The 15,903-nt window shown below is 40.4% G+C and overlaps 1 protein-coding gene across 1 annotated transcript in view; it reads left to right on the top strand.

Annotated features, from left to right (window-relative positions):
• SPIDR (scaffold protein involved in DNA repair) overlaps positions 1-15,786 on the top strand; it is a 206,881-nt gene extending 191,095 nt beyond the window's left edge. The window contains exons 13-20 of the mRNA XM_075416192.1: positions 818-961; positions 1,056-1,115; positions 4,672-4,870; positions 5,953-6,105; positions 10,951-11,044; positions 12,421-12,535; positions 12,963-13,016; positions 15,125-15,786. Of these exons, the coding sequence (XP_075272307.1) occupies positions 818-961; positions 1,056-1,115; positions 4,672-4,870; positions 5,953-6,105; positions 10,951-11,044; positions 12,421-12,535; positions 12,963-13,016; positions 15,125-15,256 (951 nt within the window). The 3' untranslated portion in view covers positions 15,257-15,786. The remainder of the gene's footprint in view (positions 1-817; positions 962-1,055; positions 1,116-4,671; positions 4,871-5,952; positions 6,106-10,950; positions 11,045-12,420; positions 12,536-12,962; positions 13,017-15,124) is intronic.
• Positions 15,787-15,903: the final 117 nt, after the last annotated feature.

The raw sequence follows: 15,903 nt of genomic DNA, 5'->3' as shown, positions 1-15,903 counted from the left end.
AGCAGAATTTGGGTATCAACTTCTTTTGCTTTTTTTTCCTTATGCAGATTTTATTTGAACGGGTGGGCAGCTGTCTTTAATAGATTCATATTTCTTTTATTAAATGAAATGTTTTATTAATAACAAACATCGCTAGAAGAATATTGTACTATATCCGCAATAAAAATTGTTTTCTAGCATTGTCTTTTTTTCCCTGAGAAGCCTCTCTAGCTTGGGACCTCTTTAAGTGGTGACTGATAAAGTTGTTACGTCACGGTACTTTTTAAGGGGGAAAGAAAAATCTGGCATAACACAAAGAGAGCAGTTCTTGTAGCTGTTGCATTCCTGTTCTTCATTATCTCCTTCTGCTGTCCTGGATTTAATTTGGCAGCTTTAAAAGTTCGTCAGCTGTTTACTATCACAAAAATCCACCCACATGCAGAAGCCCCCAAATCTCAGAAAAGTTACGGATGTTTAAAAAAAAAAAAAAAAAAGCATAATCGGGCACTGCTACCACATAATAAAAAAACGCAAAAACAACAACAAGCACCTTGAACTAGTCACAGTGTTTGCCAAGTATGCCAGATCATGAGATGGTTTTGTGATGAGCATCAATGTCAGATTATGGAAAGAATGATACACACAAGCTGTTTTCACTTATAACTTGTGAATGTCAGTTTATTAACTCAACTTCTGCTTCAGAGAGTCATTGTTATTAACCGTATCCCTCTTTAAAATGTAAATTGTGTGGTTCATTTTGGCTATTATTATAAAACCCGACTGGCCAAATTAAAGTGCCTTTTTTAAGGTCAGATTTCTTTTCCTTACTTTTTAATAGATGACAACCGATCTTCCTCCTCCCAGCTTCTGTTATATTCTTACTGTTCAATCTGGTGAAATACATGTGGAAGTGGATGAGGAAGAACAGATTTCTAATTTGTACCAGCCACCAGCTGTTCATAGTCTAAAGGAAATTCTTCAGGTAATCTGCTTTACAAGTCAGATAACAAATACTTTGTACCACTGCCTTTCTGGTATGATGGTTGTCTCATTCCCTGTTTTTGTACTGTTTTCAGGTCGATGGTTGTAATGAGCGTTGTAGCTTTTGGGCGCAAGTGCTATATCTGAGGCTGCAGGTAATCTTTTCACTTAGCAATGAATTCAACATAAAATCAACATAATGTTTATGTAAAGAAGGCAGCATTTATCTTGTTTAGAGGAAACCCCAAAACCTTCCTGGATGATCTTCAAGAGCTGTATGAGCAGAATTATCACTGGGTCTAAAATGCTTGTAATGCTAAATGCTTTACCTGGTTTCATAGGTAAAATGAACTGCGTCTCCAGTTTCAAGACCATCCAGTCTAGAAAGTGAATTATTTCTGAACAAATTGCTATCTAAGCAGAGGTAGTATTTCATCCTGGTAAGGGAGCTTGCAGCAAGTTCGTTGAGACTGAGTTTATAGCTAAATGCTGTCCTTGGATACATAGCGAAAAGTTCCCAGTCAGTTGAGTGTCTGGGGACAGAATTTAACAGATGACTGTTATATAAAAATACAGTTTTGCTCTTTGCATGCAAGTGTGGACTGTTTTTGTTGACTTCAATAGAAGCCCCTCAGGCAAATTTGGCTTTTATGGTCCAGTTAGTAGAAAGGAGGAACTCTTAGGTAAATACATCTGCCATCCATACTGTGTCGGAAAGCTTATAGTTATATTTTATTTATTTGTTTCTGAATGACGCTACAATTTTCTTTCAAAATGTTGCTAACTCCCTCAGTAGTTAAAGGAATTTTTTGTCACTGATTTATTTATTTTTTCCTGGCGACTGGATCCTCAGTACAGCCAGCACTGAATTCTGGTGGAGAGTAATTTGCAATTGTCCATCAGCTCCACAAGAAACAAAGTGTGAATCAAAGCGTATGAACCAAAGACAAAGGAATTCCAGAACGGCCAGCAAAATAGCTGGAGATGCTTCCCACCAGTGTGAGACATAAATTTAATTTAGGTCTTGCCCTTTTGCTTCAAAAGCCAATGAGTTATGATTTGATTTTTGGGCAGGGAGTACTTTTAAATCCCGAGATGAGGGGTGTCTCTTGTGTTTTCTCCATGCTAAGTGAGAATTTAACAGGGCATTTGCAAATGTGAAATTAGGGCTAGCTTGATGGGGTCTTTAGGGTGCTAACAGAAAGATGGACACATACATGCGTAAACATCTATTTCCAAGAAACCTGTTCTGTTAAAAAATAAAATTACAGTCTAGTGGTATCATAGCCAAACATTTTTGTAGTCAGGAATGTCTACATCTGAGATGCTGTGGGTCATCAGTATTCTTGTGTAGAAGCACTTCATCACTAAATTAGAGAAAAGATAAAGCATGGAGGAACAGGTGTGATTTTGAAGAATGGAAGCTTGTCTAGCAGAAAAAAAACGTCTACGATTTCTTCTTGCTACTAGAAAGTTTATTAGCTGTCTTTTTAATGGCTATGCACTTGCTGAACTGTAAGCACTAGATTTTTGTAAATGAACAACATGAATGCTCATAAATTTTTTGAAAGTAATGTTGGAAAAGCAATAGAAGATACCCTTCTTCTGCATAACTTCTGGATAACTGCCCTGGGAATGTAAAGGTATTTACCTGCTGTTAGTGTTTTGCTTGCCTAATCCTCCCAGGAGGAGGTCACGAACAGCAGCTTGTTTACTGCAGTTGCCTTTGCCAAGAGGACATATCCTTCACGTGCAAAATCATCTAGTCGTAATAAGTGAGGAAGGGACTATAGTTTGGTTTCTTTTGCAGTTTGATCATTATTAGATAATCTGCTATGTGGTATAATTCAAATGTACTTTAAAATTTATTCTATGTAGCTACAGTATTCTGAGATACTTCATTTGTATGAAGGAGGAATGGAAATATGCTTTCATTATTACTACTCAGAATCTGTACTGCGGTACAGAAGGAATATGAGGAAATATATTCCATCTGTGGTTAAGGAGCTGTCCTTCCTTATAACTCAATCCTGCTGCTATTTGTCTGTTGTGTCCTCTCTGTTCAGAACAAACTGTCACACATAGCTAGATGATGATTTTATACTAACTTGTGATTTTTGCTGTTATTATTATTTACTTTTTGGATGATTCTTCTGAAAGCCAACTTTTAATGTGTTAGTAATTCTTACGGGACAGCTGTAAAAATTCTTTCTTTGAAGCTGTCCTAATGCTATCTACGCCGAGGAGGTACTCAAATGTATGCAGTTACTAGGCAGAGAAACATCGTCAACTCAATAGGCAGCATAGATTGTATTAAGGCATAACCATAACATCTGAGTTATGAATTTTCCCCATCGTTATTTACAATTACTGGATTTGTTCTAAGAGCTGCTAGTATGAACAAAAAGCTGATTTTAGTGTGGTTAATGGTTTCAAGGTTTGAATTCAACTGAAGACAAAAAGTTGGGATTCTCGTTGCATTAATTTATGCTAGAGACATGCACATTTGAGAATAAAATACTTACGTGATATGTCTCTCCAGTCATTGCACTATTTTAATTTTATGTAAATGTTTTAAGTGTGAATTTTTAATCGGCAGACTAATGAAAAATAGTAACAAAAAAATTCTAAATTAAGAAAGTAATTTAATTTCAGTTAAATATTCTGAAACATTAGAATCTTAAAAACTGCAAGTTGCTTGGGCTGCTAAATGTGAAATATGCTTTGTTCCTAAACTCATTTTTTCTAAAGCATGGGAAAATTTGCATACACAAACAGATATTATAAAAGTTGTGTTTAAAAACAAAAGAAGAAAAGCATGAATCGTCGAATTATAACACACCTGATTTTGCTAAGAGACCCTGGAATAAGCACTGATATGTATGTAATGTCTGTCTAGTCTGTCTTGTTCATCATCCCAGTGTGAAAAATTTTTAAAACTCTACTGATTTTGTGATGATTATTTTCAGATACGAAGCCTGAGATTAAATGTAGGTATTTTGTTTGTGACATCAGTAGTTGTGAAATACCTTAATTTAGGCACGCCAGAATATCTTTTTCTACCTTTCTTAGGCAGAAAACTTACATTGTCATTGCGGATTCCTACATGTCTTACTTATGAGTTGTCTGCTTTCCTATTTCTGTGCATCATTCAAAGAAGTAGAGATGTTTGTTCAACAGAAAGAAAAACCTCTGGCTTTGTAGCTTACAGTAACTATTAGCCAAGGACTGGGGCTCTTGGGAACCAGATAACAGTACATGGAAAAATTGCCCACAAATGAATAATATTAGTAGTAGTGTTAGCCTTTCTTTTTTTTAAGGGAAAAATTATATGAGTCTTTGTTCATAAAAACAGCCAATTAACTTTTTGTATATGTAAGTATATATATGATACAGTTTTTTAATATAAAATGTATTTTCAAATCCCTAGTACAGTCCAAAGGCACGATAGTTGATAGAGGTAAAGCCAAGATTCCAGCGGGTCAATCTCAGAAAGTTATTTTCAAGTAGAGAAGTTTGTATTTGCAGTAAGGAATAACGAAAAAATCCAATGAAGCTTTGATATATTGTCCTGTATGAGTCCTAAAAGTAATAATTTCTGACAGATTTATTAGTTCTTTAAATATGAGGATGTTATTTTGGTCCTTCCTTCTACAGAAAATTAACAACTGCATTCCAAATTTTTTGTTTTGTTTTGTTTTTTAATAACAGACAAAACACAGTGTTGCTATAAATCAAAAAGAGATTTGGCTGTTTGTGACTGACTCCACACTGCAAAACGCCGTTCACATGATTCCAAAAGTTGTTGCTGTGTCAGTCGCTGCACCGTGTGTTCTCAGTACAGAAGTCACAGAAGCCCTCTGTGTTGCCTCGCGACTCGTCTTCTTCAAGGATGCGCTGTGGGGAAATGGTAAGCTTGACACACGGTTTTGAAGCAGTTGGAATCAGACTGAAATAGCATCCTAATCTTTGACACTGCAGTACGTGACCTACAGAGAATTTCATTCTCAGATCAAGATGAGACATTGCAAGTTTGGGATGAGAAAGTTGAAAGGAGTTATAATTAGAGCTTTCCTGTAAGGTTTCTTTTTTACATTTTTGGCTTGATCTTGAAAGTAAATGAGAAATTCAGTGATCTTGCTGTATGTCCACAAGTATTTCTGTCAGTCTTCCCTGACGGCTGTTGAATCTAATGACCAGTGTCAGTCAAATTTGCTAGCTGACAGAAGACTCAAAAAATATTAAGAAACTTGGTTTCATTTGTTTTTGATATTCTGGCAAAAAGTTGTTTTATTGACCTTAACACCTCTGAAAGGAGCAAGAGGGTGAATTTAGAGACGTGTGTCCCTACATACAGAAATTTTACAAACTCTCCTATACCATTTTAGCTGCGAGCCTTTGCCACCGTACAGATCATGTAATGATGGTAGTTCACTTTACATTCACTTTTAGTCGCTCTTTGCTGAGGTTCAGGTATGATTCTGTACGGTGTGTGCATGTGTAGTTCACATCTCAACGCCTTCAGTCACCTCCAAAATGCCAGTGGACTGGAGGCACCAACATGAGTAAATGGCTGTGTGTCCCAAAGCAAAAATCTCTGCTTTGGAGAATAAAGCATTGCATGCATCTACTCTTTGTAATCTTTGAAACAAAGTAAGAGCACCTGAAGGGGTGCCGAAGCTTATTACCAGGGAAGAGACAGTAGCGTTATGTTTGCAGGGAGTGTAGAGCGATGCAGTCAGAGTGGAATCGGACTCTCTTCTGACATGTTCAGATTTTTAGAACATCTTGTTTCCCTGGGAGTCGCAAAGCGTGACGAGAGCATGATGCGTGTATCACTGAAAGTAAAATATTTTGTCATTGAGAGAACCTGATGGAGTCTGTCCATCTGTTTAGTAGCTGGCAGAGATTGTTGTCTTTATTGGCCATGACAATTAACACGGTCACCTTTTTCCTTGTTACTGTACTGAGTTGAAATGTCTTTGTTGGCAGGTAGGATTATTTGTGTTGAACGTACTGTTCTCTTATTACAAAAGCCTCTTTTGTCCTCGGCTGCTGGTGCTGACCTCAGTGAGCTGACTGGCCCTGTCAGACTCGATGAGCTGGATTCTACAACACAGGCCAACTCCATTTGTGCTGTAAGAGGTTTGTACGGCCTTTCCTGAAATGAATGCTGTTAATTATTTGTGCTCACTTTAATCTTTTAGGTCCTCGTATTGATTTCTTGCACAAACAGTGTGGAGGGATAAAAAAGCACGGTACTGCTGTGGGTCATCAGGGTATTTAAGTTTTTATACTTCTCTGTGGGCTCCGCTTGCCTTTTGCTGGCCAAGCTCTGCTCCCACTCACTCATACCCCAGAATAAATGTTTGATGCACAGTCTGTCTTAGTACATTCCTTCCTTCTCCGTCTTCTTTCAGGAGCCTTCTGTTCACACCAGCCTTGTTGATGTTGGCAACAGTAAGGTGTACCAATATTTTTCAGGCAGATGGCTGAGATACGTTAGCCAGATCCTGAGTGGTGGGAGTTGGTGTCTCATTTCCCTGGAGCATTGCCGCAATGGGCCAATTTAATGTTTCACTGTAGTCATCTACCATAACTTGGCCAATATTTGCTCAGCAGCCACTTTGGGTCATTGCTTTGTCTAATATTTCAGTCCTACCACTAACCATGCAGAATCATTTCTTACAATGTATTTTCTAAAATTTCCTAATCATGCAGAAACATTTCCTACTGTGTATTTTCTAATGCTTTGTCAAGTCAGCTTCTTAAACCTTGTAGAGTGCCTATAGGGAAAGGTCCTTAAAAGCCCAACAGATTTTGGCTTTTAAAGACAATTTCCTTTCTTAATTTGACTCTTAATAACTCCAGTAGCCCTTGTAGAAAATTGTCGATACTGTTTTACGTTTACACCTTCAAGTATTCACTGGAGCATTTTAAATGAGCTATATATTTGCTAAATAGTAGCAAATAATGGTTGCGAATGAATCCTTCCAGCTATAACGTGATGCACTGAAAAGACAGTTTGAAACCACGCAAACCTGTTACTAAAAATACCTTCTTTTATGGTACAGCCACAAGTTAGCAATACCTCCATGATTAGCAAATAAGCGCCTTGCAGTGACAAATCTTGAACTCTAACAATGCATAACGAAAAACAAGCACAACTAGAGGCACTTCACTCAAACCCTTGGGTGTTACGTACATCTCACATCGGTATTGTAAGTTACTTGGAAGGTATTTCTGTCACTGGGTGTGAAATACTTTCTGGCTTTTTTTTTTTTTAACCTCTCCAATAGTTACACTAAGAATTATCACTTCTCTACTCTTAATTTTATAGCAAAGTATGAGAAATGCCTGTCTTCTTTTGTCCCATTGACAGTGTGCATAGTAGGATAAAGCAAACATTTCTCTATCCTTTCTTTTTCCAGTAGAACAAAGAAAATACACCTTTGTGATCTATTGTGTAAACAAGCACTTACTTTACACGCATGGGAGGTGTCACGCTTTCCCTGTTCTGTATTGCAGATGGAAGAATGACAAAAGGAGAAATTAATCCTACAACTTTGTCTTGCTTCGTCTGAAATTTGTCCAGGGTAGCTGTTATCAGCACGTTCCCACACATTTGTACCAATGTAAAATATAAAGTGTCTTCTTTATGCCCATGCTAATGCTGTATATACCTGATAACTCTCACTTGTATGTGTTACTAAAATTATTTATTTTAGAATGTAAGATATATATCCAGTGTTTGGGATATATATTGTAGTTGTTGTATATATTTGTAGTTATTGCCTACATCTTTCTACTAAGGAAGTGAAACTAATATCACTAACCCTACTTTGCTGGTGGGAGCATATGTATTTGATGGAGGAAGGAACCCATGAAGGAAAATTTATCATCTCTAAAATTCACTCACTGTGTCTGTCTCTTAAGTCAGAGAGCTGTTAGTCTGGCTTTCAGTGAGAAACAGTATTACCTCATTCATTCTTTTTCTTCGTGCCCTCCTTTCACTTCCTGTACTTCTGGTCACCTACATGTGCGGTACGTGGGCCTCCTCTCACCCAACACTCCAAAAGCTGCAAAGGCTTTGCTCTACCCCTTCTTTAAGTGGTGCTCCTTCCTGCTCTTTGCAGTCATGGCTGCTCCTCGTGGCTCTCAGGGATTCAGCAGGCTCAACCTTCCCTGGAAAAACTTCTTTTTAACTGGTGAAACATGCAGGTGGTCATTCAAGTCCCCATCCACAGATACAGCAGTTGGTCACAGGGCCAGAGCTTCCAGGAGAGCTGGGACTGGGGAGGGACACAGGCCATGCTGCCTGCTGCGTTTTAGGTAGATCAGTCGTTTTTTGGAAGGTGTATAAGTAAGATAATTTGAGTTGGAAGGAACCTCTGAAGTTCCTCCAGTCCTAACTCCTGCTCAAAGCTGGGCCCTGAATAACCTGGTACCACACTATAGCTGGCCCAGCTTTAAAAGGACAATGCTGCAATCCAGGCAGATCCACTAAGTTTGTCAGAAATCCTGCTTTCAGAAAGGTCCAGTCATACCAGCTCTGGAATGGAGTGTGTTGCTCTTCGACAGGTGGGTGAAAACCTGGGGTTCCTTTCTGCTGGAAAATTTGTTCTTCCTTTAAGGATGAGTCTGTGTTTCTCACCTGTGAGCTTGGGGTTAGTAGATTTATTTCCTTATCACTATGCATTGCAAAGTAATTTCTAACCTCTTTTTTCTGTATAGTAGGAGTCAGGATGACTTAAATGTTGGCAATTCATACTACACAGAACTGTTTTTCCTCTTAACCATGCTTATGAGCAAATTTTCGTTAGTCCGTACCACGTATGTTATGTGGGAATATTACTTGATTAATTATATTTGTCTAGTACATGACTCACCACCAGTGATGAATTCTAACATTGGATATATTCACACCCAACACCCTTACTCAGGGGTGGGGTTTTTTTCAGTTTCCCTCTTAACAGTGTGGACAAAACAGGGTCAATCAGCTTACCTAGGTTTCTCTTTTTGATTGAACTTTTCCCCTTCCTGTCCATTAATCAGGGTAACTGAATGGAAAAAAAAAAACCACCTACCCACATTCATTTTTTGAGCGTTTCGACCAGAGAGTTACTTTTAATCCTCAGCCCTTCTTTGCGTTCCTCACCAGAGACCCGTTTTTCCAAGTGTTGTCCTATTATCAGTCTCCTCTTAACGATGTCAGCCACAACCCATAAAAATAGATGAGAGGTAAAAACCGAATTTTGGCTATGTGTGTTTCCATGTAAAAGAAGGATCTCAGGAAAATACCCCAAACGTTTGTGAATGTCAAGCAACATCTAGAGTCTTGACAAAGATGTGCAGCAGTTCAGCAGCTTAAATTTGGGAAATCACTTTGCACGCAGGACGCAAGACTCTCACTAGATTATTAGATCTGTTGCTGCCTTCAGTTGTGTTTTTGTTCTGACTTCAGTGGTCTCTGGTGGTTTTCTCAAGGGAACTCTGTGTTGTCATCAAAATAAATGTCTTCACTAGACATAATCTCATCAGTATGATCCTGATTAATTTTCTTCACATGTACTTGTATTACTTGTGCACTGGCATCCTGCAGCTGCAGTATGGCACACGACTGGGGGAAAGATAAAAGGCTTAGAGAGAAACAGATCTGTCAGAAAAGGGGATTTTGTTTTGTTTTTAAAATGATTTTTTAATGAGAAAGGAAACACATTCAGCAAACTAATCAGTGGCTTTTCTTTTCTGTGAGCAAGGGAAACATGCCCACGCTGTGGCAGAAATCATCCTACTTTGGAGTAGGAAGTGCTGGTGGAAACTCCCCGTTTATGATAAAAAAAATGAAAAATCAATATTATTCCTGTAACAGTCCAAGGGGTTAAAGGCACAGAATTGCTTATTCTGTCGGTGGAATCCATGTTGTTCATAGAAATTGGGCCATAAATCGGGTGTTTGAGAATTACCTTTCCTGATCTTCAGACTTGCTGTCCGTTGAATTCCCAGAGAAAAATACAGTTTTGTTGTTCAAGTGTAGCTCCCTCCTTCCTATCAGCCCTTGTCCCAGGAGAACCAGGAAAGCCAGGAATTAACGCCCTGTCTTACAGACCAGACAGTGTAAATGCTCCCCAGTCTCTGAGGGTTTCTGTTACTGAACGTGGTATAAAACTGTGAGATCCTTGCTCAATAGGAGCTGGAATTTTTAGTCCATATGGCCATTGTACCAGTGAGATTTTATTTTAATATAATTTCATTCTTACAGGTGACACACTTCGTATGCTTCAAAATACTTAGAAGTATTTTCTCCAAAAATAGTGCTCATAATTTCAGCGTGTCGTTAACCATAAAACATAATACACTCTTTATTGGCTTCTCATAAAACTGAATATATTTTTTCTTGCCAAAACTAGCAAGGCCCTTTATATTAGTCCAAAGTATCTTTGGCGTTCCCTGCTTAGGCACACACTTAAATCTGTGGGCCAGATCTAATCTCTGTTAAATCAGTATAAATGAAGAATAACTCCATTGTTAATGGAATTTAACCTGTATCATTGTTTTTGAAAGGGATTGGGTCTGATCACTGGTTTGTGTTTCCTAAATATCGGTATCAAACTGTCCGGCCTGATGATTTTTATAGCTGTTTATTGCCAAGCAGACATCAGAGGACCAGAAAGAAAACAAACAAACAAACAAAAACAAATCAGAAAAACATTAAAACCCAAGCCAGAAGAACTGAACCTGTTTGGAAAGTTAATTATCAGTTATCTCCCTTTTGGTGTTTTTAGAATGTAAGACACTCTGCCGTGCTGTCATCCCTTGCTGGAGGGACGAAGGAGAAAGGGAGTGAGACTGATGCAGGAGCTGGTGCTTTTTCCGACAAGTCTTATTCTTAAGATGAGAGTCAGAAAGGATCAGGTCTGCTGGGAAGCCAGGAGTGGCTGTGTTTGCTAGCTTACCATTAGCATTTCATAAGAATTTCATCTTCTGCAGGTACTGTTGTTGGAGTTAATGAGAGCACTGCTTTCTCCTGGCCCACATGCGACAGATGTGGCAATGGAAAGTTGGAACTGTGTCCCCAGGACAGGTGAGAGTCAGCATGCTCCGGAGCACTCCAGGTGTGGTGCAGATGTAGCCGTAAGAGCAGCAGGTGATGCAATGGTTCCTGCGGGCACAGGCTGCCCTTTGTTCCTTCCTAGAACTAAGACATAGTGTTTTTATTGCTGATGAACTGATAAAACCTGCGAGGTTAGATTAATTTATTAAGAAAGATACAAGTAGATATGAAATGGTTTGAATTTGAAGTTATCTGCTTTAAAAGTAGCTTCTTGTGTTTGTCTGCCCTACCTTGTTACCCTGTGCACCACCAGGTCACCTCATTTTTGCACTGAACTGTGATCTTTGCTGCAATTTACGTAAGTTGGGAGAGCTATGTTTCAGACCTGTTGGTTTTATAACCTTTCTAAAAAGGATGTTGAATAATTCTGGGAGTACGACTATCCCAAATGTGAAGACTGATCCTGCAAGACCTGTTGCCACCTGAACTGCTAAACCTGCGTCACGCTGGCATGCTCTTGGAAAGCCTCCCCTGCGGCTGCTTCGCCAGCTTGCTCTCGCGGAGTCTGAGATACCTCGTGGGGCAAACGCACGAGAGGAGAAGAGAGGAGTCAGAGCATAAAAAGAAGGAAAGGGGGGTTCTTTCTGCTGGAAAAGCTTACAAAAAACATGAGGAGAAGTTGGGTGGCTTTGATCCCATTGAAATAGAGAACATTTCCCTAAATCCGTGAAGGTTTACCGCTTATGCTTTGTTGTGTATAGCCTCCAGGGGAAAAAGGCTGAAAATGAAAAAAAAGTTGTCCTATGTTATACTGTCATGCAAAAAATAAGGATGTGTGTACGTTCACATAGTAGTGTAGTTCAATTTAAAAAGAAATCTCTGCTGTGAAGGACACTTTTGCTTAATTTGGAGAACAATGTAGCCTCAATATTTGTTTAAGATGCTATTCCAACATGCAGTTATAGCTGAGCTTAATTCTATGCATATGACTAAAGTGTGTGCTGAAAATGTTGAACGTTTGCTGAACGAGGGCCTAAAGCAATAAGTCACTTGGGCCAAATCTGTACTACGAATTTTCTTTTGAAATAACTTTCAGAAGGTTGTAAGATGAATATTTCCATAAGTGTGGTGACTATATATAGCAACCTCACACCATATTGCCAAAACTTATGAAAGGAAGATACTTTTGCTAGAAGAGTTGAGGTCCTCCAGGAGAGTTACTTAGCTCTACCAACAGAAGAACTCTGTTTGCTCTTACCAGCTGAATCTCTACCAGTGCTTGCCTACTCAAAGTCTGCCAGCAAAGTATTTTAGAGAAGCAGCTGGCTGGTTTTTTGTGTGTTTTGACTGTGACTGATAGCTTTTCAATTTCTCCATGTTTTCCCATCATTATTTTTGTTTTTCAGAGGATTGCTATATTGCAGCCAGTGCTCTGAAGTTGTCACTTCACCGGTTTTGAAAATGCAGCTGGAAGTCTTCTTGAGTTGTCCGTCCCGATCTCAAAGTACAGTAAAAGTAAAGGTATGGCACAAAATGAGCTTTTATAAATGGCTTTATCAGAAGAAAAATTAAAACATGTAAGAGCATCCCATAATTTAATCTGATACTAAACTTGGGCTTCGTTGGATGAAGAACTCAGTTCCCAGATCTTACTCAAATAATACAGTCATTGAGTTCACCCTGAGGTCTGCAAACTGCTGTATGGTCCAGCTGCAGTGCTTTGTTGGGTTGGGCCTTGGGAAACCTCAGTCTCCACAGCCTAAAAGGAACGTGTATTTTTAGACTCCCATTCTGAACATCTTTTGTGTCACTTCTCTGCTCTCTTGGCCAGAGAAACAAAAACATTCTGTATCTTGGTCCGATGCCACTGTTTTAACCTGCGAACGGAATGTCTTTGTGTGCATGAGATATTTGTCATGAAGAAAACCTGTGAATTTTCTCATTCCAGCTGTTACAAAGGACAATCTCTTCTCTCCTGATGTCCTCCACCAATGAGGATGGGGTAGGTATAATGAATGCTGATGAAAGAAAGTTAAACTACGTAACTTTACTCCGTTTTCCGGCTGAGGATCCAAAGACAGCAAAGATACAGTCCAGGCATCCCCCTGTTTTCGGGATGGTTTTCTAAACCCTGTAAATGACGCCCACTGCCTAACAGCACAGCCATGAAGTCACTGGCAGGCGGGAACAGTAGAGAAATTTGCGGAACGCATGCCAGATAATACTTTATAATTGTGTGAATGAAACACACGTGAGCCACGGGGATCCACGGGCTAAAGTACAGTTTATGTAACCACGAAGTAGCTATTCCCTTAATCTGAGCTATCAGAGGAACCCTGACGTTTGGCACAGTGACCCAGATTTATCGCCGGTGCGGGAGGCACCGGGGCGAGTGCCTGGGTGGCACTGGCTGCCGGCGGCCAGCAGTGAAGGAGCGGCACCTTCAGAGGGCGATTTCGTCCGGTCGGGATCCCGAGATCCCCCCCTCTCCATTGCATGTGGAGGGGAGCAAAGGTCAGCTCGCTGTCTCTTTTAATCACCCCAGTTCAGTGTCCAGTTAGGGGACATGGGTCGGGGACATTTTGCTTTCCCTGTCTTGTAAGGTCTTCTAGCATTTTGCTGTTAATTACGTGCTCCATGGTTTTAATGGAATCTGTGGATAACTTTTGAAGTAGAGCATTTCTCTGAAATTGTAAATTATTATGCTGGAGGGTGTGTATTTCGTTTAAGCAAAGAGATAGAAGAAATTTCCAAAATGTGTTTGCTCTTTCAATAGCGGTTAAATCTTGCTAAGTTTTACAAGATGTGTCTGGTTTGGTTACAGACTGACAAAACTTGGTTGTTTTTTGAGTTACGAGGATTCAACCAACCTCTTTTTCCTGCTTCAGTCTTTATAATGCTAGTATGTAGAAGTCGGGGAACTTAGAAACAGGGTTTTTTTCCCTAGCTGAAATGCAGGGATCATTTTTTCCCTTTCTTATGAGCATTTCCATCTCTGAACCGACGCATTTTAAAAAGCAGCACATCTCCGCAAAGATTAATCATGAGAAATGCCACTTGAGGTGGCATTTTTGTGCCAGTGCTGCTGAAGTTTCTAAGGGTGTCACTTTGTAATCACTTCTTTGGGCAGGGAGGCTGGCTTTAGCCATCGCTGCCCCTGGCCACTTGTTCCATACCTTGTGACAGCCCTGCAGGGACACCAGCGTGGCTGTTTGTGCAGCTGCACGGTGAATGGGGCTGCAGAACCGCTCTGGGGTAAAAACAATCTAGGAAAAAGAAAGACAAGGGTTGTTTTCACCTTGAACCAGGCGACAGACATCAGTGTCCCATGCCTGTGCGGATGCGCGGCCCGGATGCAAGCGGGGGCCATGGCCAGAGGCGGTGGGCGAGAGAAAGGGGTGCAAGGCTGCCGTCGGAGGTCGGCACCCTCTCCAGCGCGGCAGCAGCTGTCGGTGTTACCAGTTCTTCTGGCAGCGTGCTCTCTCCTCTGAGGGAAAGCACCCCAGCCTCGCGTCCCCCTCCTGCACGCAGAACGCGGTCTCTACAGACTTGCTCAGGCGCAGCTCCTGTGGGTAGGCTGCCCGCCGGGTCCGTAAGCAGAAGGGGCTGCGTAGGTGCTGGGGATCGCAGAGGATGCGTGATACAACACAGAGTTAAACGGGGGGGGGGGGGGGGTTGGGGGGGTGGATAAAAAGGGTTACAAAATGTATTTTTTATCGGTTAGCTAAGGTACAATGTCTAGTGTGTATATACACATTGCTAGCACATGTGAAGTCCTACGAGTGTCAGAGCTGAAGGGAGCACACGTAGGTTGTGCTTCAGCAAAACGGCGTTCGAAGTCACAGTAGCTTTTTTTTTTTTTTTTTTTTTTTAACCAGCTGATTTTACAAGCCTGGTAGGGAGGCAGCACTTTAAGCAAGAGAGATCTAATTAGTGAAAATCGGATGTATTCTTTCTTTCCATCAGTTCTAACGCACCTTTCTTTCCGAGTCCTTAAGAAAATTGTCTGTTGGAAGAGGACCCTACACCCTGCATCTTCCCAGCCCAGCACTGCTTAGAACAGAATGTCCAGGACTGTTTGTTTTAATCAACATGCTTTTATCACTGCAGAGTTATGAGGTGCAGAGCGTGCTGGGAAAGGAGGTGGGGTTACTGAACTGCTACGTCCGCTCCGTCACCAGCCACCCCAGCTGTGTTGGGCTGGAGGAAATCGCTCTTCTGGAAGCAGCGGCAGGACACTGAGCTGAACTCTGGTTGGCTACTACAGTATCTGTGGACTTTGTAACGTGGTTATCTGTTAACTAGTGCCACAGATAATGCGTAGTGCAAGTGTGATAAGTACTGAGATAGTTTATTAAAACTGTGATTTACAAAGCACGTTGTGCTAATGCTGAAAAAATATCTCTATAAAAGATCTGCTCAGCTTCCTTGAGCTCTTCTTTTTCGGATCGGTTCAGAATTTAAGAACACAGTTCTTTCTTCGGCGTGTTTGCTGTTTATGTATGTAAAACATCTTCTGCTGGAGGTTTTGAATGGCTGTGATTTCCTTTTATAATAATACTGTATTTATTATGTGTCGATGGAAAATATTGTACTGATATTTTTGAAACAAATACCTTGCTATAGGCAGCGTACGTTGGTCTAAGCTGAGTTTTATCAGCGGGTTCCAGAGGTACCACCGGCTGCAAAACACTGCGTTGTGCGTAAATTCGGAGTTGTAACGTTTGTTATCGCTTTGCAATAAATGTTATAAAGACAGAGATTTGAACAAAGCTTATGTTTTGAAGTGTTAAGCACATACAAGGTTAATGTTTTACAGCTAATTGGTCTGTAAGCGTAGAAGTACCGTGTTATCTGTAGCTTCCCACAAAGCGGGTGTTTCGTTATAC

Source organism: Opisthocomus hoazin, chromosome 3, assembly GCF_030867145.1.
Source record: "Opisthocomus hoazin isolate bOpiHoa1 chromosome 3, bOpiHoa1.hap1, whole genome shotgun sequence".
Classification (NCBI taxonomy): Eukaryota; Metazoa; Chordata; class Aves; order Opisthocomiformes; family Opisthocomidae; genus Opisthocomus; species Opisthocomus hoazin.
The sequence above is the reverse complement of the archived record's forward strand: the minus strand, read 5'-3'. Positions and strand labels throughout refer to the sequence as shown.